This window comes from Indicator indicator, unplaced genomic scaffold (genome assembly GCF_027791375.1).
Source record: "Indicator indicator isolate 239-I01 unplaced genomic scaffold, UM_Iind_1.1 iindUn_scaffold_214, whole genome shotgun sequence".
NCBI classification, from domain to species: Eukaryota; Metazoa; Chordata; class Aves; order Piciformes; family Indicatoridae; genus Indicator; species Indicator indicator.
The window spans coordinates 2831-26411 of record NW_026539289.1 but is presented as its reverse complement, the minus strand read 5'-3'; the positions used below and the strand labels follow the sequence as shown (position 1 = coordinate 26411).

The window sequence follows — 23581 nt, the reverse complement described above, 5'->3', positions numbered from 1 at the left end:
GGGCTGAGCAGCCAAGGTAAGGTCTGTGTCTGCTTCCCCTGGCAAGGAATAGGGGCTTGGGGCAACCCTGGGCTGGAAGTAGGAAGGCAGGAAAGCTGCTTTGCTCCATGCAGCAGATCCCCCTCCCCTCAGGCTGTGTGTGCAGGGCTGTGCTGAAGGTGCAGTTGGCTTCTGTGATTTTGGGGCTGAATCCTCCTGTTTCTGCCTGTAGCTCTCCACCCTGAAGTCCTGCTGCCTTCTTCTCTTGCTTCTTTGCTTCCCTCCCCACAGAGATGCCAGGCTCTGTGAAACAGAGAGGGAATGAAAGGGGGGGGGGGGGGGGGGGGGGGGGGGGGGAGAGGGAGAGAAAAAGAAAGAGAGAGGCTCCTTAACAAAGGGCATAATCTTCCCAGGCCTGATCCATCAGCCACTACCTGCTAATCTAGAGCTGAGGGAAGCTTTATTAAGGTTGGGAGCCTTGGCTCTTTGTTAATTACAGCCTTTGCTAATGATTTGGAATATTGGCCAGTTCTGGGGGATGTTGATGAATAGAGACCTCGCCAAGATTTATTCCTAATTATCTCATTTGTCTCCCTCCATTACTTTTTATGGCTGAAATTTATGGAGCTATTACCAGGGACCTCAGCCATGGCTGGGAGATGATTTGGGAGAAGAGAGATGTTTAATAATAATAACAATAATAATAATAATAAAAAGCTGGATTAATAGGAAAGTGATTACACAGCGGGGGGAGGGGAGGGGTTGTTCCTGGGTGACCCCCAGGGGTCCTGGAGGTGCCTGCTCCCTGATGCTCCTCTCAAACCTCTTTGTCCTCAGGAGGGAGTTGTGTCCTTGTCCAGCAGTCAAGGGATGTCTGGAGATGCTGAAAGAGCTGTCAGGAAATTCCTCCTGGCACCTGTAAGAGTTGGGAAATTCCTTTTGGAGAAGGTGGCAGAAATCCAGCAGGGCTTTGTGTATCCCCCTCCAGGTCGCCTCTGGATGCTGCTCCTGCAGCTGTGTCCATCCAGGTGCTCCTCTGCTGCTGCAGCTGCACCACCATGCTCTGGCTCCTGCTGCAACCCAAGAGCTGAGGTTAGTGACACCACCAAAACCCCCAACCCCTGCTCAGGCACTCCGAATGGCAGGGATGGGAAGGGACCTCTGGAGGTCAGGTTCACCTGGAGGACATTCACCTACCCCCCACTATTTCCCTTCCCCCCACACTCATCTCAAGTCACTCCATGCTTCAATACCTGATACCTCAGACCCTTTGCTGTGTCCACATGAGGCAGGGAGGAGACCATGGCAATAAGAACTCAATCTGCCACTCCCCCACCACCATGGGCTGTGACCAGGAAAGCCAAGAGGCTTCCAAAGAACCAACCCCATCCCAGGGCTCAGCACCCTTTAATTAGCATGCAAAGCAATTATTTTGCTCAGCTGTGCTGGGGACTAATTCTCCCCCAAAGTCTCCCAGTAAACATTCCCCTCCACCCCCCCCCCCCCCACCCCGAGTACTATCAAATTTACCACACAAAGGAGAGCTGGGGCTGGAGCTTATCTCCACTGAGTGTTATTCCCATATCTTCCAGCATGGAAACCTACTCTCATCCTGATAAGAGGTCTCACACAAAAGATCAAAGGCAGCCAGGCTCTTATGGAGAGGAGGGTTTGCTGCTGCTTCCTGCCCCCCTCTTTTTTTTTTTTTTTTTTTCCCCAGTGTTATGATAAATTTGCAGCTCCAGAAGAAGCTGAATTCCCACCCAGGAACTCACATTAAAATAATTACCCACAGCCAGATTCATTAGAGGAGAAAAAAAACCTAAATATTAGCATCAGCAGTCTGGGGAACCCCAAATTGCAGCATCTCTCCATGGGGATTTTGCTGCTTTGCAGAAGGAATGGGGACAGAAGTATCCCAGCAGCCAGTCCCAGCCATGGGACAATCCACAGGGAGAAAAGGGAGAATTTCTTATGGAGAAATTGTGTCCAAGCCGGATTTGCTGGGTTGATTTTGGGACTTGGGGGTGGTTCATGAGGTCCCTGAAGCCTCCAGAGATGTGTTCCTCTTGCCACACAGGTGGAAAAGACCTCCAAGGTCATCAAATCCAACTGTCAGCCCAGCACAGACCTGTCCCCAGGAGCCATGGCCACAGGTTTCTGGAACACCTCCAGGGATGGGGACTCCACCACCTCCCTGGGCAGCCTGTGCCCAATCCCTCACCACTCTTGCAGCAAAGAAATTTTCCCTCATCTCCCACCAAAACCTCCCCTGGTGCAGCTTGAGGCCATTTTCTCTCATCCTATCACTTCTTCCTTGTGTGAGAAGAGTCCAACCCCACCTGGCTCCAACCTCCTGCCAGGGAGCTGTAGAGAGCAATGAGGTCTCCCCTCAGTCTCCTTTTTTCCAGGCTGGATGTGTTGCAGCACGTGGTCACCTCTGCCCCATGGCACATTCCTGCCAGCTCCATCCCCAGCATGTCCCCCACAGCTCAGCTCTTCTGTGCTCCTTTACCCACAGTGGGTGGAGCCACAGGCACTTTGCAGCCTTTATTTTCTTCCCCCTGTTGGTGCAAAATGAGATCCAGGCCTGCCTGGAACCCAAGGGAGCTCCTTCCTCTTTCAGGTCAGGAGGAAGACAGAGGCTGACTGCCATGGTCAGTCCTGGTTGGAAATACGAGGATGATGCTTGGAGAGGACAATGGTGTCAATGGATGGGGCAAGGATGGACCTCAGGGTGTCTTCATGAGCATCTTCGTGGGGATCTTCACTTAAACCCACACCCAGCACCCCAGGGACCCCAATGAGCCTCCATGGACCAAGCTGCTGCTCAGCACCCCTCCCTTGCCCACATTTTGTCGCCTCCTGGCACCAGCTGAGGGTTGTGCCCCAGCCAGGCAGCCCCTTCCCAGCCGAGCTGCAGCCTGTCAACACAGATGGCAAAATCCAAATGTTATGATAAGGAATTTCTCCCAAATTTCCATCTTAATAGAATTACGAGCCTGTAATTACCCTGCAAGCCTGAAAACCTGCCGGAATCCCAATTAGGAATCTGAGGACATAATTGGTCCTAATTAGAAAGATTTGTCAAATGTGAACAATTTTCTCACCTTTTTTTTCTTCCCCCCCCCCCCCCCCCCCCCCCCCTTTTTCCCTTTTCCTTTCTTTTCCTCCTCTTTTCTCCAACCAGGGTAATTGGGGATATTTTCTTTTCCTCTTTCCCCATAAACAAGAGAGCTGCAGTCTCCCAGCTGGCTCCACATCCTGCTCCTTTGGGCTCTTGGGAAAGACAAAGTCTGGAGCAGCTCTTAGGGCAGTTTTGGTGTTTCCTGGAAAACGAACTGCTAAAAAAAAAAAAAAAAAAAGAGAGAGAGGGAGAGACCTGAAAAATCTGCAGCCTTGGGGTTTGGACTTTGGTCCCTGGCACCAAGGGGCTGCCCAGGGCAGTGAGGCTGCTGCCAGAGCAGCTTCCAGGACTGGGAGATGGGGAAAGGGTGATGGATGCTGGGCACAGAGTGTTGTGGGTACAGGACATTGTACCATGGTACAGGACACAGCCTGGTGGCTGCCATCCCAGTGGGATGGGAGGAATTTGGGGAGCATGGGCTGTGGCTGGGCTGATCAAGAGCTAAAGGGTGGGGGGCAAGTGGATGAGGTCAGATTCAATGGGCACAAATGGAACCCAGGAGGTTCCATCTGAACAGAAGGAAAAAAATTCCTCAGGATGAGGCTGCTGGAGGCCCGGAGCAGCTACCCAGAGAGGTTGTGGAGTCTCCTTGTGTGGACAGCTTCCACCCTCCCCTGGGCATTGTGCTCCTGGGCAAGCTGCTGTGGGTGCCCTGCTTTGGCAGGGGGTTGGACTGGATGATCTCCAGAGGTCCCTTCCAGCCCCTCACCACGCTGGGCTTCTGGAATTCTGTCTGTCCCTACCACATGGCCCTGGCAGGGGAAGCTTCACACCTGCCCAGCACAGACCCCGGGACAGCGACGGCTGCCGGCAGCCTCATCCCGACGGGAGGCAAAGCTCTGCCACGTCACAGCTGCCTGCAAGATCAATCCAAGTGTCTGTGGCAGAGCCACACGTGGGCAGGTTTTAAAGGACGATATCAATAAGTGAGGCTTGCTGGGAGCAGGCTCGGAGGAGGGGCTGGCAGGCAGGGGCTCCCCGCGCCGGGGATCATGACCACTGCAATATTGAAGTACTTGCACATAAACTCTGCTTTCAAGTATTTTTGACAAGGGTACTAATTAAATCTTAATTGACACCGCACTAATTAGCTTCTTAATTACATGGAACCACATAATTAGCAGCACACTCTGTGCTAATTGTTAATTAGGAAAACCAGGCTTCCCCCCTCCTCCCCACCGCCACATCCCTCCCTTCCTGTTGTCGCTTTTAACCAAAGAGCCTCTGGTGGGAGGAGGAAGAAAAGGAAGAGGCTGTGAAACCTGGCCCAGGAGGGTGATGTGCTCCCAGGACACGGCACTGGGGCTCCAGTGAGTGGCTGCAGCTGGGGGGAGCGGGCAGGAGGACAGAGGTGCCAGGTACAGCCATGGGGGTGAGAGATGCTGTGGGTGTGAGCAGGGAGCCCTCCTCAGGGGTTGTTGGTGATGCTCCTGGGGTGGATTTTTGTACCTCTGGGTGTGCCATGGGTACTGCAGGCTTGTGGGTCACTGTGGGGCTGTGCCAGTGTCAGCCTGGCACCCTGTGCAAGTTCAAGATGTGGGTTTGGTAAAGGAATTGCTCTGGAGATGGCTGTGCCACAGCCTGGTGGGACTGAGGCTGCTGCATCCCAGAGAGGAAGGAGCGCTTCCTTCAGCCTGCTGGGCACACTCTTCTGCATGCCCTCCAGGACATCATTGGCCTGCTTGGGGCCATTGGGCACATTGCTGGCTCATGGTGACCTTGTCCTAGGTCGTTTTCTGTGGAGCTGCTTTCCAGCAGACCAATCCCTCACCTGTGCAGGAGATTATCCCTCCCCAGGTGCATCACCCACTGGGGCTTGCAGAGCAAGAAGGAGCTGTGAGGGAAGGCTGGGGAGAGCCAGGGTGTATCATTTCCACCTTAACACCCATGGCAGCAGCATCTCCCCAGCACAAAGCCTCTTGTGGTCTGGGCATGGGCCTGGGGCAAGGGGGTCCTGCAGCTGCCCATGGTGCTCCCACCTCCTGCTTGGAATTTCCCACATCCGGAAGGGTGTGGGCTGAGGAAAGGAAGAAATATGTGGAGGGCTCTCAAGGCTTCAAGGCACACATAAACAAAAAGCCACCTACACAAACAAAGCAGGGCAAGACTCCACAGTTTGTAAATCATCCTCTGCGAGCAGCTTGAAGGCTCCCAGGCCAGAGCCACAAGGAGCAGAGCTGGCTGCTTGTAGAATCTCCAACCTCAACCTCCCTTGGCACAAGTTCAGGCCATTTCCTCTCCTTCTGTCACCTAATACCAGGGAGAGGAGACCAACCCTCACCTCACTCCAAGCTCCTTTCAGGGCCAACAGGTCTTTGACATCCCACCCTGGGCACACTTGATGTGGCAGAAGGGGGCACATGGAGCTATCTCCTTGATTTAAAGAGAAGATAAGAGGATGAGAGAGACAGGGCTGAAGCAACCTTCCCTGCCGGGGGGCTGGGGCTGTTCAGCTTGGAGAAGAGAAGGCTCCAGGGAGAGCTTGGAGCAGCCTTCCAGTACCTGAAGAGGGCTACAGGAAAGGTGGGAAGAGACTTTTGACAAGGGCTTGTAGTGATAGGATGAGAGGGAATGGATTGAAGCTTGAGGGAGATTGAGACTGGAGACTGGGAAGAAATTCTCGAGGGGAGACAGTGGAACAGGCTGCCCAGGGAGGCTGTGGATATCCCTTCCCTGGAGCTGTTCAAGGCCAGGCTGGATGAGGCTGTGAGTAACTTGGGCTGGTGGGAGGTATCCCTGCCCACAGCAGAGGGTTGAAGCTGGCTGCTCTTCCATCCCCCTTCCAACCCAACCCTTTCCCTGACCCTCCAGAGCCACCCTCCAGCATCTGGCAGCAGTAAGCGCGAAGAGTCCGAGGAGGATGAAGAGAAGGTGCTGGGGAGGTTTTTTTTCCTCTCCTTTCTCCCTTCCCCCCCCGCTCTGCCTTACTGAGCTGCTGCTCTCCCACCAGGGCTGCCAAAATACAGCGAGACAGGGTATAATTACAGCCACTTACTGTGGCCATTACACCAGCAGCAGGGCTGTGCGGGGTGACACACGACCCGTCAGCTCCTTAGTCACGCCATTAAGGGGACTCATTAGCATCTTCGCTCAGAAGCAAAATTACCCTCACTGCTCATTTCAAGATGTCATAAATTTTAATTTAGGACCCAAAGATAGCACAATGGGAACGAGCTGGCTCGCTCTGCCTCGCTCTTTCTCTTTCTCTCTTTCTTTCTCTCTCTCCTGGCAGTTCGCTTGGCTGCTGGTGGAGGGAGAGGGTGGGAGGGGGGGGGTGTGTGCTGGTGGTGGGAGAGGAAAAATGAAAAAAAGTGAAAAGGATGGTTTGATAAAAGATGGTGAGGGGTTTGAAAGAGTAGAGATGGGGAAGGAGGGAAGGGAAGATGTGTTTGAAGGGCTGGTGACTGCTCTGCCACCTTGGAGGTGATGGAGGAGGTGCGAGCCTGCTGAGGGATGAATGCTTCCCATGCAGGAGTGAGGGGAAATGGGCAGGGCTGGATCCTGCCACGGCGCAGAGTACAGCAGAGCCTGAGTTTGAAGCCACCAAAGCAGTTCAGCATCACAGCTTGGTTCTTCCAAATCCCCTTCCCCAGGAGACTGACCTGACACAGCAGAATCAAGCAGGGCTCTAGGTTCTGCCAGCAGCTCTCCTCCAAGATCTCCTCCAGCACGCAGCAGGACGTTGAGCAGAGGGCCCCAGCCACAGCTCCCAGGATGGAAGACAGAGGCCAGAGGGACAGAAGCCCAGGGCTATGATGTTCCAGCAGCAGAGAGCAAATCCTTGTGAGAAGTTGCTCTTCGTGTCTTAAAGACCATTAATGGGAGACACAAACCAGCTCGAGCAATACCATTGCCACCACTCCAGATGTTACCACTCCTTAGGCAAGCAGTGAGAAGAGCACTGGGAGAGCTCAGTCCAGGGGGATGGAGTCACCCTCCAGCTGTCCACCTTCACATCTGCCCCACTTGGACCTGCTGGGCTGGGATGTTTGCAGGCCCTGGCTCAGCAGAAAGGTGGAAATGTGCTGGAGGTCCTCCCCCCAAGAGGTTGCTTTTATTCTGCAGTTTTATTCTGTTGCAGCCATATCTGCACAGGGCAGATCACAGACTAACTTCTGTGTTTCCATCTCATCCCTCCTGCAGCCAAGCCCTGACAACCTCCCTGCCATGCTTTGGGCACCCTACCCATGCCAGGAAATGCCCCTGGGAGGGTGACCACAAGTTTCCCTTCCCTCCCAGGCCAGCCCTTGGGTGCTTGTTTAAACCTTGCCAACAAAGGAGAAGTTTCCTTCTCTCCTTTCCCTACAAACTCTGCCAGGACCAAACACAATTACAAACCTCTCAAACTTTACCAGCTCCCAGAATCAGTGATTAATGAATTCTGGTGTCCACAGCTTTAAAAAAGCAGAGAGGGAGAAGAATTAGAAGTAAAAGCAGCCCCAATTACAGGCTGCTGAGGGACTCTGGCCCACTCCTGTGCTATAAGAATATACACCCAGAAAGGTTATGTTAATTTTTAATGTACAAGGCTGTAATTAATTTTTGGAGCTGGCTGGATTAGCAGAGAGTGTAAATTCCAGCCTCAGCTCAGGCTGCAGATAAACCAACACCACTCAGGACTGGGCTCCACGGGGCCAGAGCAGCACAGTGCCAAGACCACAACGTTTGGTGGCTCCTGGGCACCCCACAGCCCTGCACACAGACCCCCAACTCAGAACCCATTTACCAGCCTGGGGACACCAGGGGTGTGCTTACCACTGAGGCTCTGCCCACCTTGGCACCACATCCAGCATTTGAGATGCTGAAGTCTCCAAAACCACTTCAGAAAGCTAAAAAAAAAAAAATCATCCCTCCAAGAGGCTTTGGGAGACACTGCAAGGAAAGGGTCCAGAGCTGACAGGCAGGGATTGTGTGGCCTGGAAATGCAGCAAGTTTGGGAAAGGGAAGAAAAGGCTTCCATTATTCTCCCTTTAAACTCTCCCCAGCTCTTCCCCTTCCCTCTGTCAGTCTTTCCCTTCACTCCCTGACTCCCCCCAGCCCCTCTGAAGACAGATCGTTCCCTTAATCACTCTGGAAAAGAACCCCAAGCCGATATAATATTATAATTAATTAATTCACTAAAAAGGTATTAAATTTCTTTTCCCCCCTGTGGATATTATCTGAATTCATTGACCTTTAGAAAAATCACCCTCTAATTGTAACCAGGTTCAAGTGCATTTCCAGCCTGTCCCTTTTACATTAATAATATCTTCCAGGACTCCACTCTGCTGCTTAAATATTGTATAAATTTCACTGCCCCCTCAGAAAAAAAAAAAAAAAAAAAAAAAAAAAGAGAGAGAGAAAAGCATGAAATGAAAACTGTGAGCTGATTAAACCAGCTCTGGAGCAAGGGGAAGAGGTGCAAAGATTCCAAGGTGGCTTTGAAGATGGACAAACCCACAATGGGACCCCAAAGGGACAAGAAATTTGCATTCCCCAAGGTCCCCACAGTCAGCAGCTCCCAGCTGGGTGGAAAATCCCAAGAGGTAGCTCTCAGGCAGAGCACCCTTGGCAAAAGAGGTTGCAAAGCACATTGGGGTGCAGCTTGGTGGGAGAAGGGGCCCCAGCACGTCCACAGTGGCACCATCATAGGATCAGAGAATTGCCTGGTTGGAAAAGACCTCAAGATCATTGAGGCCAACCATAACCTCACATCTCCCTGCACACAACTCCTAGACCACACCCCTCAGCACCTCATCCAAGCATCTCTTGAACCCCTTCAGGGATGGGGGCTCCCCAACCCCAAAAGGCTCTCCAATCCCAGAGCTTTAAAAAGCTGCTGATGAAAAAAAAAAAAAAAAAAAAAAAAAAAAACACCCAGGCCAAACCCTTCTGATCCAGGGACTGCCCCAGGGACCAGGCTTGCCCCTTGCCTTTGGAAGAAATTTCTGGACAGGCATCAGAGGTTTTTCCAGTCTTTCCCTCTTTATTACATGCAAAGATTGACTTGCAAAGAGCTGCTTTGGTTTCTCCAAGCCAAGGCAGCCCTGCTGCCTATTCCCCCACCTGCAAAAGCTTCCCTTCCTCCTGACCTCATCCCAGCCGTTGCCACAACAACCCTTGGAACATCACCCGTGGAGGATTAGGGCTTCAGGTGGGGAAGGAGCAGCAGGAGTAGCCCCAGTGCTCAAAGCAAAGGAGCTCAGTGAAAGCCAGAAAGGAAATGAAGGGAGACAGGGGAGAAGGAAAACTCAGCCACAGCCCAGCACTGAGACAGGGATGGCTTCCAGGCTGCAGGTCTGGCTGGTCCCATGCCAGCAGTGCTGTGTTGAGATGTCTGGGGCTCAGAAAGCTCAAGGTTTGGGGTGGAGTAGGGGAAGCCCCTCCAGCCATCTCCCACCCCTCTTCCTGCCTCTGCACTCCTCTGTCCTGGTACCCAGGGAAGGGCTGCCCTGCTTGGGTGTGCATCTTGGTGCAGAGGCCTGGGCTGGCTGCTGCTTGTTGTTCTTGCTTCAGGGCTGAGCCCAAACTCTGCTCTATTAAGGGGCTTTTTCCTCCCCAAGAAACCTCCCTGCTCTCTTCCAGCCCCATTCACCATCCAGCCTCTTCCAGGGGCTCTCCCTTTGCCCAGCTTTCATTTGCACTTTGTACAAAGAGATCTCAGCAAGTTGGTTTGGTGGAGGTGCTGAGCACAGGGCCTGTGGAGAGCAGCAGCTGCTCAGCAGCTCTGCCTGTCAGCAGGTTTGGTTTGAGCCTTCCTAGGTTTACCAAAACCAACTGGAAGCACAAATAGAACCCAAGCACAAATTCAGGCTGAGCAGAGAACAGATGGAGAGCAGCCCTAGGGAGAAGGATCTGGGGGTGCTGATGGCTGCAAAGCTGGAGATGAGCCAGCACCAAGCACCAGCAGGGTCCTGGACTGATCCCCAGCAGCATGGGCAGCAGGGGCAGGGAGGGGATTCTGCCCCTCTACTGTGCTCTGCTGGGGCAGCTCTGGAGACCTCAGCACAGACAGGGACCTGTTGGGACAGGGCCAGAAGAGGACACAGCAGTGACAGGAGGGCTGGAAGCCCTCTGCTGTGAGGCCAGGCTGGGAGAGCTGGGGGTGTTCAGCCTGTCCCTGTGGACTGCAGATGAGCTGAAAAATTCTCTTCCCACCAAAACCAACCTGGGATTCTATGAAAGTGGGGAAGGGGGCAGAGAGAGCAAGCAGGCTGAGAGAGCAAGCAGGAGATGCTTGCAGAGGACACCAGCCCAGCACGACGCGTGGAGCTGGGACTCGATGTTCCTAAAGGGCTTTCCCACCCCAACTGGCTCCAGCAGTGTTTGCAGCCTGGCAAACCCCAGCATCAGCTAATGGGCAGCGCAGGGTGGTTCCTACCCCCCGAAAGCTGCCAGGATCAGCACCGCTGGGTTCACTCCCATCCCTGCCAGCCAGCCCTGGGCACCGGGACCCGGCGGCAGGGCATCCGGGGATGCGCAGCCCCGGCCGGGCGAGGCCGCTCCGGTTCCCCCGCCGGAGCCCCAGCGTCTCCAGCAACCGTCTGGCTCTCTCTTGTGGCTGCTCAGCCCCGGTGCAGCCTCGCTGCTCCTCCCTGCTAAGAGAAAAGCCACGACCCGGAAAAAAGTGTCACAGAGACCAGTGGTGCCACGGAGAGTGTCACAAGTAGGGGGGACTCTCTCCCAGGCGTTCAGCACCCCACGTTCCCCTGATGCAACGGCAAAAGGGGGAATCCTCACGGGCAGAGGCCAGCCACAGCTCATCACACCCACCACAGCCCCAGCCAGGGCTCTCTTCCTTTTATATCCCGCTTGGATATGGAGAAATATCCATTGTTAGAAAAAATAACCATTAGCAGAAAAAAAAAACTATTGGAAGAGCAGTGATGATGTCCCATACAGTCCCTATCCCATTGCTCCATCCCCAGCCATCACTGCCTGCAGAGCTCAGCCACAACTCATCACACCCACTGTAGCCCCAGCCACTTCTCCCTCCTTTTTATAACCCATTTGGAGGAGAAATAATATCCACAAGAAGAAATGTTGTAAGAGGCACCAGTGACGTGCCACCCAGTCCACATCCCACTGCCATCCCACTGCTCCCTCCATGCCCACAGGCAGAGCCCAGCCACAGCTCATCACACCTGCCACGGTCCCAGCCAGCTCTTTCTCTCTCTTTTCTACATCCCAGTGAGATAAGGAAAAAAATATCCACTCTAAGCAAAAAAAAAAAAAAAAATCAATAGTTGTCAGAGCAGTGATGCTGGACAGCCAGGTTCCCATCTCTCTCCTCTCTCCTTCCACATCCCACTGCTCCCTCCATGCCCACAGGCAGAGTCCAGCCACAGCTCATCACACTCCCCACAGTCCCAGCCAGCACTCCCTCTCTTTTTTACATCCCACTGAGATAAGGAAAAAAATATCCACTCTAAGCAAAAAAACCCAATAGCTGGCAGGCAGTGATGCTGGACAGCCAGATCCCCATCCCCCTGCTCCCTCCGTCCCCACGGGCAGAGCCCAGCCACTGCTAGCCACACCCTCGGCAGCTCCCTCCCTTTTATATCCCACCCGGAGCCTCGACACTGATTTTCTCTTCCATGGGTGGCTCAGGCTGTAATTAAGAGCCCTTCTCTCCCGCCTGCCCCAGCTCTGGCAGCTGCTCTTCAAGGGAAGGAAACTCCCTTTTTGTCCTCACTCTCCTTTATAATTTCTTTTTTTTTTTCTCCCCTCCCTCTCCCCCCACCCCAACCACCCTCCCTTCTGAACATAAAGGGATGACAGTGCTCCAAGCCAGGGTCTTTTGCATTTCTGAGTTGGTTCTGTTAATTGGAAGGAGGGTTAAGAATCTGCAAGGTCGTTTCAATCTACATCTGACCTTCAGAGTAATCCTCTATGCCAACACCAGAGCATGTCATTAAAATGAGGCCCCCTCTCCCATCTCCCGGCATCCCTTTTATTCTCTCCTTGTGCACATTAATTGCTCATAAGTTGATTTGATCTCCCTATTCTGCAAGAAGTAAATTGCCCTCTTATTTCGCCATTTTCATCCTGTTTTCTTAATTAGGCCCTTCAAAATCTCTAGGGCCTCAGCCAGGCTGCAGGGCTCATCCTGGGAATAAATTTTGATCTCCGCCTGATAAAGAGTGGAGCAAACCCAGGGAGCGAACAATGTCACGGCCCCCCCCCGCCCCACCCCCCTTCCCTGCTATTCTCCTGACATGAAAAGGCTATCAGCTTCTCCCTCTGTTAATATAGGAAATAATTCACACTCCAGGCCTTGTTCTCTATTTAGTCTTCACACTCCCCAGATAAATCAAACGAGGGAGGCCTGGGGTGGAGGTTTTTTTTTTTCTTAAGTGTCTGAATCTAACTCTTTCTCCCCCCTCTCTCAGCCTCCTCATGCTCTGTTTTTTTTTTTTTTGTTTGGGGTTTTTTTTTTTTTTTTTTGGTTGGTTGGTTGGTTTGGTTTTTGGTTGGTTGGTTGGTTTTTTGCCTCCTCCCTCTTCCTCTTTTAATAAAGTTTCCAAGATTAGCCCCCCTGTGGTTTGCCATCCTGGGAAGGCTACTTCGAGATGGATTTTCCCAATGTTTGTACCCTCTGTGTCTTTAACATCAGCAGAAAGGGCAATGGGAAGGGACAGAGCAGGTAACTTGGCGCTGCAGGTGAGAGGGTGACCTGATGGAGAGTAGCTCCATGGAGAAGGACCTGGGACAAGTTGCCCAGGAGCCAGCAATGTGCCCTCATGGCCCCAAGAAGGCAAATGGCGTCCTGGGGGGCATGAAGAAGAGGGTGGGCAGCAGGTTGAGGGAGGTTCTCTTGCCCCTCTACTCTGCCCTAGCGAGGCTGCATCTGGAGTATTGTGTCCAGTTCTGGGGTCCCCAGTTCAAGAGAGGCAAAGAAGTGGTGGAAAGAGCCCAGAGGAGGCTCCAAAGCTGCTGAGGGGCCTTGGAGCAGCTCTGTGAGGAGCAAAAGCTGAAACCCCTGGGGCTGAGAGCCTGGAGAAGAGCAGCCCCAGAGGGCATCTGAGCAATGCTCAGCAAGAGATAAAAGGGTGGGTGAGAGCCTGGGGCTGGGCTCTTGTCAGTGGTGCCCAGCAAGAGGGCAAGGAGCACAAACTGGAACCCAGCAGGTTCCATCTGAACAGGAGGAGAAACTTCTTTGGTATGAAGGTGCCTGGAGCAGGCTGCCCAGAGAGGTTGTGAAGTCTTCTCTGCAGAGCTTCCAACCCCCCCTGGCCATTGTGCTCCTGGGCAAGCTGCTGTGGGTGTCCTGCTGGAGCAGGGGGGTTGGATGATCTCCAGAGGTCCCTTCCACCCTTCACCATGCTGGGATTGTGTGACCACAGCAGGTGGCTCTGCACACACTGAGGATCTACAAGCATGGCACGTGATGAGCTGTGCCAGGCAGGGGCTCAGCCCACACAATTCACAGCCAGCTTTTTCTCTGCCTGCAGAGCTGGGGGGTGCTCAGCCTACAGCAGGTTTGCAAACAGCAGATGGAGACACCCTGCCCCAAAGCCTCCCTGCACCAGGGCTCCAGGCCCTCTGCAGCACCAACAGCCAAGAAGCAGCAACAAAGCCCCCAGCCCCACACCCACCTCAGGAGCCCCCCAACAGGTAGGAAGCACAGCTGAGCTCCAGGGATGGCTCCAGCATTACTCTTACCCAGCTCACACCAGGATGAGCACCACAAACCTACCCCACTGCCTGGCACCATGCTCAGCCCCAGGGACACAGCTCCTTCCAGCTCCACTCTCCAGGGCCTTGTGAGTATGATTAATTAAGGGACCAAGCCTGGTTCCAATTAAGCAACCAGCAGCTGGGTCAGCACCTCCCAAGTCCCAGCTGTGCTCAGCACTGGGAGCTGTGGAACTCTCAGGAGCACCTGGTTGTGAGGCTGGCACCCATCCCAAGGGATCTTGAAACCTCAAACCACCCTGGGACCAGCTGAATGAGAGGAACAGCAGCACTCCCTTCTCCAACAGACCCAAAACACCCCCAGCAGTTTCTCCCCCCCCCCAAATCCAGGGGAGCTCCCCTGCAAGATGGGGATCTGCTGCAGCTGGGCATGGCTGTGGCATCACTGGGGGAAGGCAGCTCTGGGTGCTTTTTGCTCCATGACTCTCCAGCAGCTCACACTGCAGCACTCCAGGGTGTTGTAAATAAATATATTTTAATGATTTTGTTTCTTCCATTCCAGTTCATTCTTTTATACATTTCTTTATAAAACAGTAGTAAAATTTTTTTTAATCAGAGCACAGTGCATTAAAAAAAAAAAAAAAAGGAAAACCAAACAAAACCCCCAAAAGATTAAAAAATAAGAACCCACAACTGTTTCCTCGTGGCTGGGGGAGATGCCACATCTCATGCTGAGCAGTGGAAGGTCCTCTGCCCACCAGTGCCTGGAGCAGGAGTTCACCCCAGCCAGCCCCACACCTGCTGGGTACCACCAGGGAGGGCCCAGTAAAGCCACCCTACAGCAATCCCAGCAACCAGGGATTTCATCTGGCAGCCCTGAAGCTCCTCTGCAGACCCTCTGGTGACCACAGCCCCACAGGTCACCCACATCTATGGGTGCTCAGCATGGGTCTGGGGGCTGCTGCCTTGCCAGGGGGGATTAGTCTCTTTGTAGGCACTGATGGCAGTGCAGGAAGGATGCCAAGGCCCCCCTGTGATCCAGCCCCAACCCCACCAGGGCACAGCCCAGTGCCCCTCACCCTGCTGTCCCCTTCACCCCTTTCCCTGAACCCCTGTAGAGCAGTGGACAGACCCTGCCCTGCCCCAGGACACCTACACCACCTCCTTCCTCTCCCTCTCCTTCTCCTTCCTACCTTCTGCACTTCCCCACACCCTCACATCCCACAGGCACCTCTGTGGGGGAGCACTGGGGCTGGCCCCCACCTTGTAGCCTTAAATCCACCCACAACAATCTTGTCCCTCCTTGGCTGGGCTCTCCCCTCACTGTCCCAACCCTGTGACATCCTCCATCCTTGGTCCAGGATGGGGTGCACCTAGTGACTCCCCTCCCCATGTGGGCTCCATCCAGCCACAGCTCCCACAGCCCAGGGGGGTGATGCTGGGCTCTGATGTGGGATCACAAAGTGGGGGGCTCCTCTCCCCAGCCTTCCCTGGAAAAAATTCTTGTGGTATTTTCCCTGTGAAGAGCATCTCCCCTCCCCTGACCAGTCCCCTCCCCACCACCAGCCAGGCTGAGAAGGCAGAAGGTGATGCAGAGCTCTAAGCAGCTTCCTACCACTGAGCTGTCCTGGCAGGGGAACGAGCTGGGGGCACTGGGAAGAGAAATAAACCCCAAGAGGCAAAGGCAGAGAGGAGCAGCTCAGGTTTGGCAATCAGTACAAACTATTCCCAGCTCCTGGGACAGATCCTGGACCTCCATGCCCAGATTTGGGACAGGACACCTGCTTTCAACAAGTATCCCCAAAAATGAGTGTAAAACCCCTTAGCCTCCCCTGTGAAGAGCCAGATGGGGCAGGGGCACCACTGTGGGGATGTCTCAAGGGAGGCTGAAGGTCACCTGGCACCTGGCTGGCAAGGTTTTGGGGTAGTGGGAGCTGCCAAACCCCAAGGAGGGGTCCCCCACAAGGCAGGGCATCAAAGGAGAGAGTTGACCATGCATCAAACACCACATCCCAGCTATTTTGGAAGCCTGGAACTTAAACTTGCAGCTTCAGACCCAGCTCACTCAGACTACACCCCAGTGGCCTGTGAATTAACCTGCTCCAATTAACTCCTCCCTGTGACCAGGAGAAGCAGGGGGTGCTCCAAGGAAGGATGTGGCACCATGAAGCATCTGCAGGACTCAGAGGCCACCTCTGGGGAAGACTTGTTTGGGACATGGGCTCCCAGAGAGAGATGGCAAGGAGGCAGCAAGCCAGACCAAAAGCACTGAGCGTTGTCCCTCTCCTCTTCTCTCTTCTCCTCCCAGGGACTTGAAGGTTCCTGCCTGCTCCAGCAACAAGCCAGCACCCTGGGGAAAGGGGTTGGGTCCAGGAGGGTTTTGCTGAAAGGCAAAGCAGCCGAGATCACACTCCCAGGGCTGGGGAATCTGCAGTCAGGCCAAGGCCATGGAAGCCAAGCAGGCTTCCTGGGCAAAAAGAAAAGCTTGTACAAGCCAGGGCGGTACCCAGCGAGCCTCGGCCCCAGCCCCCATTGCATAGAGAAAAGGTAACTCCTACGAAGGTTCAAGTGCACGGCAGGACGGGCTGCTCCTGCCAGGGCAGAGACTCAGCTTCACTAACCAAACTCCAAGGTCCAGTCCTTGCCCCTGCTGCTGGAGCAGCCCCTCGGTCACAGCATGTCTGCATCCTCCATGCTGAAGCTGCTCCGGCGACTGCTGGCCTTGGAAGCCTCCGGGGACATGGCTGAGAACAAGGGGTCAGAGGCCAGGGGCAGCATGGTGTCCTGCATCAGCATCAAGTCCAGCTCCTTCTTGGATAGGGATGGGAAGGAAGCACTGTGGCTGGGCTCCAGGCTGTCCAGGAAGCCCCGGGAGCCGTCGTCGAAGCTCAGGCTGTGGGTAAAGTCCAGCTGGTGGTAGGGAGACTGCGGCGGAGGAGGCAGCGCCGGCGGCAGCTGCGTTTCGGGGTCCGGGGGTGGCAGCAGTGGCTCCAGGGTCCCCTCGTCCCCACTGGCTTCCTGTTTGACCACCTGCTGGGCCAGCTCGGCCACGTTGACACCTGAGGGTGAGGAGGTGGGCAGCCCATGGACACGTGCCTGCATCTCCAGCTCCTGCCAAGAGAGCAGAGGAGGTCTCTGGTGGGGACATCAAACAGGGAGACACTTATGGAGGGGGCAGGGAGAGAGGGACCACGAAGCTCAGAGGGAAGAAGACCACAGAAGAAGCAAAGGTTGGGTAACAGTGACCCACGCAGAGCTCAGCACTCGCAGCAGTGATCTAAGCCTGGTTTGTCTGCAGGGTTTGTTCCTGGTGACTTGAGAGCCCTAAGGAGGAGAGCCCTGGCCCAGCCCCTTGCCTGGGCAGGACTGAGCTGTCCGTGGGGCTGGAGGAGAGCAGAGGGAGGGAAAAGCAGAGGGAAGCTCACCTGGATGCGGAGCAGCAGCTGCTTATTTGTCATCTCCAGGCGTCGTGAGTGGTTCTCCAGATCTCGTGACCTCTGCAAGTCCTTCTGCATCCTCTTGATGTAGTCCACAGATGCCTTCAGGATTGTCCCTTTGTTCCAGCGCACGTCCCTGCCGTGCAGGATGGACAGAGCATTGCCACCTGCCTGTCAGCAAGGCAGCCCCTCACCTCTGCTCCACCATAAAGGCCCTCTGAAGGCATTGCCTGCCATGGGGACAAGGCTGAAGCAAGCCCACCAGACCCCCAGCGCCCCCAGCCCCAGGGAAGCCCCCAGGGAAGCCATGGGTACGTACAGGTCGTTGGCCTTGGGGATGAGCATCCCCAGCTCCTTGATGCGGTCGTTGATGTTAAACCTTCGCCGCCTCTCGACTGCAGGGTGAGAAGAGAAGGATGGAGGTGAGGAGGCAGCAGGAGCAGGAGAAGCTCAGGGTCCCCACCAGCTGCTCCCAGCTCATGGGGTTGGGAGCCACCATTATGGCCTGGCCAGACCCTCCACAGATAGGGGGACTGAGGATCAGAACCCCCCTGGGCCAACCCTTTGGCACCTTGCTCCCATCCATTGCCCCAGCAGGAGCAGGTCTGACCTTCCCCTGGGGCTAAAGAGAGGGACAAAGAGGGGTCTGATGGACACAGACATTTTGCAGAGCTGGGAAAGAGCTGAGAGCATGGGGGGGGATTTCCTCACAGTGAGGTGAGATGGGAAGGGGGGACCCCAGGCTCAAAGAGGAAGAAGAGAGATAGGGAAAGGGCTGGAGGGGTGGGAGAAGGAAAGGCAGGGCCAGACTCACTCAGGTTGTGATTGTCTTTCTTCTGACGTTCTTTCGCCAGGGCTCGGCTCTCAGCATCTGCAACACAGACCCCCAGTGTCACCCAGAGGGGACAACGCTGCCTCTTACCCCACCAGCACCCCAGGCTGGTGCCTGAGCACCCCAGAACCCCCATGAGCCACCCTCCCCACCCACAGGGCAAAGGACAGTCCCAGCCAGTTCTGGCACCACCTGCTCCGGGGCCATACCTGTCAGCTCTCTCTTCTGGGTGAGGTCAGCAGGGCACGAGCTGCTGGTGACACCTACGAGGGAGGCTGTCACCTGGGGGTCCCCACTATAGACATTCATGTGACTGCTGGACATGGGCAGCTGCAAAGCAGAGGGACAGGCAGGTTAGCTCCATCTGGGGCCACGGGACTGGGGCTCAAGCCCTGCTGCGTGGCCACTGGGATGTGAGCATGCAGCCCAGGCAGGTGTAATTGTCCTGCTGGGCCCTCAGAGCAGCTATAATCAGAGGAGCAAAGAAAACAGGACTTCAAAGGGCACTGCTGATCCCCTCCCACGGCCAGCATCTAAAATAAGGCAGATGAATCACAGCAGAGCAGGGCTCGGCAGGATGAATCCCACTGGGAGGCACAAGCTGCCCTACAGAGCCACTGTGAGGGAGCTCCTGGCTGGGAAGCCTCTCCCAGCATGAACATCCCTCAGCTCTGCTCTCCTAAGAGCCCACCTGGAGCACTGCCTCCAGTTCTGGTGCCCTCAGCACAAAAAGGATATGGAGCTGTTGGAGAAGGTCCAGAGGAGGCCACCAAGGTGATCAGAGGGCTAGAGAACCTCCCCTATGGCCACAGGCTGGGGGAGCTGGGGCTGTTCAGCCTGGGAAGAGAAGGCTCCAGGGAGACCTTAGAGCAGCCTCCCAGTACCTGAAGGGAGCTACAAGAAAGCTGGGAAGGGACTTCTGACAAGGGCTGGGAGTGACAGGATGAGGTACAATGGATTGAAGCTTGAGGAAGGCAGATTTAGGCTGGAGATTAGGAGGAAATTCTTGACAGTGAGGGTAGGGAGACACTAGAACAGATTTCCCAGGGAGGTGTTCAAGGCCAGTTGTAGTGGGAGGTGTCCCCTGCCCATGGCAGGGGGGTTGGAACTGGATGATCTTTAAGGTCCCTTCCAACCCAAACCATTCTATGAATCCCCCCTATGCTGCAGCAGAGGCTTGGTCCCTCCCTGCATCCCTCTCCTGGCACTTGGCTTTTATGAGGGCCCCCAGCTGTCATTAAAGAGGAAGAGAAGCTGAGCACTGTGGCTTTGGAGCTGTAAAAGAGAGATCTTGCTGCCTCCTCCCCTCCTCCAGCCCCAGGGATGAGCCTGGACCGGGCTGGCACCTGGGCATCGCCCCAGGCATGTGGCAGAGGTAAGGTCCCCTCTGTGCCACCTCTGCTCCCCACAGCCCAGGCTCTGATCTCCTTGGACTCACCGTGTTGGGCATGTGGACTTCAGGGTTGATGTAGCCCAAGACGTCATCCAGGCGCATGATGTCATCGATGACCTCATCAAACTGCAACAGGAAGAGCCAATGAGCTGCTGGGCCCTCGCCAGGCCCTCGGCCTCCCCCAGCAGCTGAACTCCAGCACAGGAGGTTCCAGCTCAACATGAGGAGGAACTTCTTCACTGTGAGGGTCACAGAGCCTTGGAGCAGGCTGCCCAGAGAGGTTGTGGAGTTTCCTTCTCTGGAGACTTTCCAGCCCCATCTGGATGTGTTCCTGTGGGACCTGTGCTGGATTCTGTGCTCCTGCTCTGAGAGGGGACTTGGACTTGATGATCTTCGAAGGTCCCTTCCAGCCTCTAACATCCTCTGATCCTATGGTGGTGGCACTTCCTCACCACAGTGGCACCTCTTCACCCCGGTGGCACCTCCTCACCCTGGCAGCACCTCCTCACCCTGGTGGCATCTCCTCACCCTGGCAGCACCTCCTCAACCCAGTGGCACCTCCTCACCCAGGCAGCACCTCCTCACCCCAGTGGCATCTCCTCACCCTGGCAGCACCTCCTCACCCCAGTGGCACCTCCTCACCTCGCGCTCGGGGTTGGAGCCGATGTTGAGCATGGCCATGGGGCTGTTGGGGGCACTGTTGCCTGCCGAGGAGGACAGGACGTGGCTGGGCCGGACGCCAGGGGAGGCGGCCGGGGGCGGCTTGGGAGAGTGGCTGATGGGGCTGACGTGGGCAGCAAACTTGTTCCCGTAGGTCTCTGAGAGGTAAGCTTGGACCTTCTTGTCCCGAGACTTCTGCAGGTGGTAGGTGGTAGGGTTCTCCAGGTAGGACTGCACCTGCACGGAGACACCGACAGGGATGCCCCATACCCTCCTCAGCATCCCGGGGGGAAAGCGGGGGGCAGCCCCCAATGACTCTACAAGAAGGATGTGGAGGTGCTGGAGGGTGTCCAGAGAAGGGCCATGAGGATGAGCAGAGGGCTGGAGCTGCTCTGCTATGGAGACAGCCTGAGAGGGTTGGGGTTGTGCAGTCTGGAGAGGAGAAGGCTCCAAGGAGACCTTCTGGTGGCCTTCCAGTATCTGAAGGGGGCTACAAGAAAGCTGGGGAGGGACTTTTTAGGGTGTCAGGGAGTGATAGGACTGGGGTGGATGGAGCAAAACTAGAAGCGGGTAGATTCAGATTGGATGTTAGGAAGAAGTTCTTCCCCATGAGGGTGGTGAGAGAATGGCACAGGTTGCCCAGGGAGGTGGTGGAAGCCTCACCCCTGGAGGCGTTTAAGGCCAGGCTGGATCTGCTGTGAGCAACCTGCTCTGGTGTGAGGTGTCCCTGCCCATGGTAGGGGGCTGGAACTGGCTGAGCCTTGAGGCCCCTTCCAGCCCCGACAATGATTCTATGATGCTACCTTGAGGACCTCCCCGGGCACAGGCGGTGGGGACTGGTAGTGCACAGGGGTGTTGATGGCCGGGCTGGAGGCCACGGGCAGGCGCTGCTGCTGCATGTAGCTCATCATCAGCTGCTGCTGCGCTCGCTCCCGCTCGGCCTCCTGCTGCGCCTGCTGCTTCATCAGCTCCATCCGCAGCCCGATGCGCGACGCCATGGCCTGCCCCGCGCTGCCACACCGCTGCCCACCTGGCACGGAGGTGACCTGAGAGGAGGACACAGCTCATCAGACACCGACTGTGCCACGGGGAGGGAAACTGAGGGTCAGGGAGGGAAACTGAGGCACAGGGACGGAAACGAAGGCACGGGGAGGGAAACTGAGGCATGGGGAGAGAAACTGAGGCATGGGGAGGGAAATGGAGGCACAGGGACGGAAACAAAGGCATGGGGAGGGAAACTGAGGCATGGGGAGGGAAACTGAGGCACGGGGAGGGAAATGGAGACATGGGGAGGGAAACGGAGGCATGGGGAGGGAAACGGAGGCACGGGGAGGGAAACGGAGGCACGGGGAGGGAAACGGAGGCACGGGGAGGGAAACGGAGGCACGGGGAGGGAGCACACATCCCAGAGTCCCTGTAGGAGCTGCTGACTAAGCCAGGATGATTTCCCCAACGCCAGACAGATGAGATCTTGCCCTCCTGCCACAGCTCCCTGCTGTGCCACCACTCTCCCTGGGGACAGCCAGAGCACCCGGGGAGGCGGGGGAGAGGGCAGGCAGGGAGCAGCCAGGACCCCACACGCACAGACTCACTTACTGCCACGGTCAGGTTTGGGTCACCGACTTCCAAAAGGCCGGAGCGGAGCAAGAAGGGTCAGGAGAAACCAAGGAGCAGGAAAAAGCAGAGCAGAGTGACAGGGAAAGAGAAAGCAGGGGGAGAGCAGGAAGAAAAGGCTGGCGGGTGCCAGGAGGCAGCGTTTCACCCTCAGCCTGGATGTGCCCAAACCTCAGCCCCGCTGCGGGGGGAACAAGGCAGCCTCTGTGCGGGGCCGGCAGGGAGCACGGAGCTGGGGGCAGGGGTGCGAGGCCCCCACCCCCCACAGACCAGGCCTTGTTCCCCCGGACAAAGGGGACGGCGCCCGCCCAGGGCACAGCAGGGAGCTGCCAGAGCCAGCGTGCCCACGGCCTGCCACAGGGCTGGGATGGGGGTGGGGGGTGGCTCTTCCCACACCAGGCTAGGATGGAGATCAAAGAATCATGGAATGGGTTGGATTGGAAGGGACCTAAATAATCATCCAGTTCCAATCCCCCTGCCATGGGCAGGGACACCTCCCACCAGCCCAGGTTGCTCAAGGTCTCATCCAGCCTGGTTCTGAAGACTTCCAGGCTTATGGAATGACTTTTCCTACACAGGAGTGGCATGCAGATGCAGGATGGCTTTACCCACAGAGGGCTGGGATAGGGATGCAGGAGATGCTGCATGGTATGGGATCTGGACCACAGCATCCTCAGGGTAAGAAGAAAGGCAAAGCACAGGACCCAAAGCAAATGCTGCCAGGGGCCCAGGCAGGAGCCAAAGCCCTGGGGTGTGCTCTGCAGCAGCACCAGCAGGCAGCCTTGCAGGAGTTTGCTGTTCAAACAGAAGGGGGAACTGCAGTCAAAGGGCCCACAGCAGATACAGTACAGGGGGCTCTGGTGAGGCATCTGACACACAGCGCCTGGCCATGTCCTAAGGGGGAAATTAAATCAAGCCAGCATGGGCAGAAACCCGATTACATGGATCAAGAGGCAGCTATTGAACAGCAAAGGGAAGGTAATTAATTAGACATGGTGGCCTGTCTGAAGGGGGATGGGAGAAGAGGAGCCCAGGACAGCTATCAGTTAGAGCTTTAGAGAATCATCCTGCTCAGAAAAGACCTTTAAGATCATCGAGTCCCACCATGAAGAGGGTTGTGACAAACAGCCTGAGAGGAGGGTGCCATTGAAGCATGTCAAGGTGTAACCACCCATGGTGTGACACCCACTCACCACCTCCAGTCCCACCAGCCCTGGCCCCACAGCCCTGTGGGACAGGGATGAAGGGAGGTGGAAGTGCTGCCTACTCCCCCGGGAAGCTCCTGAGGAGAGGAGAAGCCAAGAGTGAGGCTGGGGAAGGGTGGCCAGAGCTGGACCTGATAAAAAAGGGGGTGGGGAATTAGGTCAAGTTTAAAATAACCTCCTTGGTTCTGCTTGGCCTCTCCCCACCCCCCAAAATGCTGAGAGCTTCTGCTTTCACTCTGAGTCAGCCCCAGGGGGAAGGGGGCAGTGGTAAAGGACAGGGACCCAGCCAGCATCATGGTGCAAGCACCCTACGCTGGGGGGCACATCCCACTCTGGGGACACATCCTGCCACCCTGTGGTGCAGGGGGTCAGAAACAAAGCACATGGCAGAGTGGCTCTGCCTGGGATGGTTGCTATTCCTGGGAAGGTGAAGAGGCTTTGGCATCCTGGAAAAACCACATCTACAGCCCCTCCTGCTGAGCCAGAGCCATCCCCATGCCAGGGGCAACCCCAGCTTGGTCCCTGTCTGGAGGGGTCCCCAGCAATGGCCCATCCCAGTGCACAGCCAGCTGAGTGAGCAGCACAGCCAGCCAGGGCATGCCAGGGCATTGGGTTTCCCAGTGGGTGCTGCTAGGGCACCTGCTGGGGACATGTCCC

At 55.8% G+C, this 23581-nt stretch overlaps 1 protein-coding gene across 2 annotated transcripts; it reads right to left on the bottom strand.

The window, feature by feature from the left end:
- Positions 1 to 15844: 15844 nt before the first annotated feature.
- TFEB (transcription factor EB) lies at positions 15845 to 21103 on the bottom strand. Of its 2 annotated transcripts, XM_054398969.1 has the most exons (8): positions 20909 to 21103; positions 20088 to 20342; positions 19491 to 19571; positions 18262 to 18382; positions 18035 to 18091; positions 17540 to 17615; positions 17209 to 17356; positions 15845 to 16894 (listed from the first exon to the last, which is right to left on the bottom strand). In XM_054398969.1, exons 1-8 carry the CDS (start codon positions 21101 to 21103, stop codon positions 16454 to 16456), a joined length of 1374 nt encoding a protein of 457 aa, XP_054254944.1. In that variant the 3' UTR covers positions 15845 to 16453. The 2 variants fall into 2 exon arrangements, with proteins under 2 accessions (XP_054254944.1, XP_054254945.1); XM_054398970.1 differs by lacking the exon at positions 20088 to 20342.
- Positions 21104 to 23581: the final 2478 nt, after the last annotated feature.

Coding starts and splice junctions, on each gene's coding strand:
- TFEB (XM_054398969.1), bottom strand. CDS start 21,103: ATGGCGTCGCGCATCGGGCTGCGGATGGAGCTGATGAAGCAGCAGGCG. Junction 19,572..20,087: donor GCTCCAACCCCGAGCGCGAG/GTGAGGAGGTGC, acceptor TTCCTGTTGCAG/TTTGATGAGGTCATCGATGA. Junction 18,092..18,261: donor CCAGAAGAGAGAGCTGACAG/GTATGGCCCCGG, acceptor TCTGTGTTGCAG/ATGCTGAGAGCCGAGCCCTG.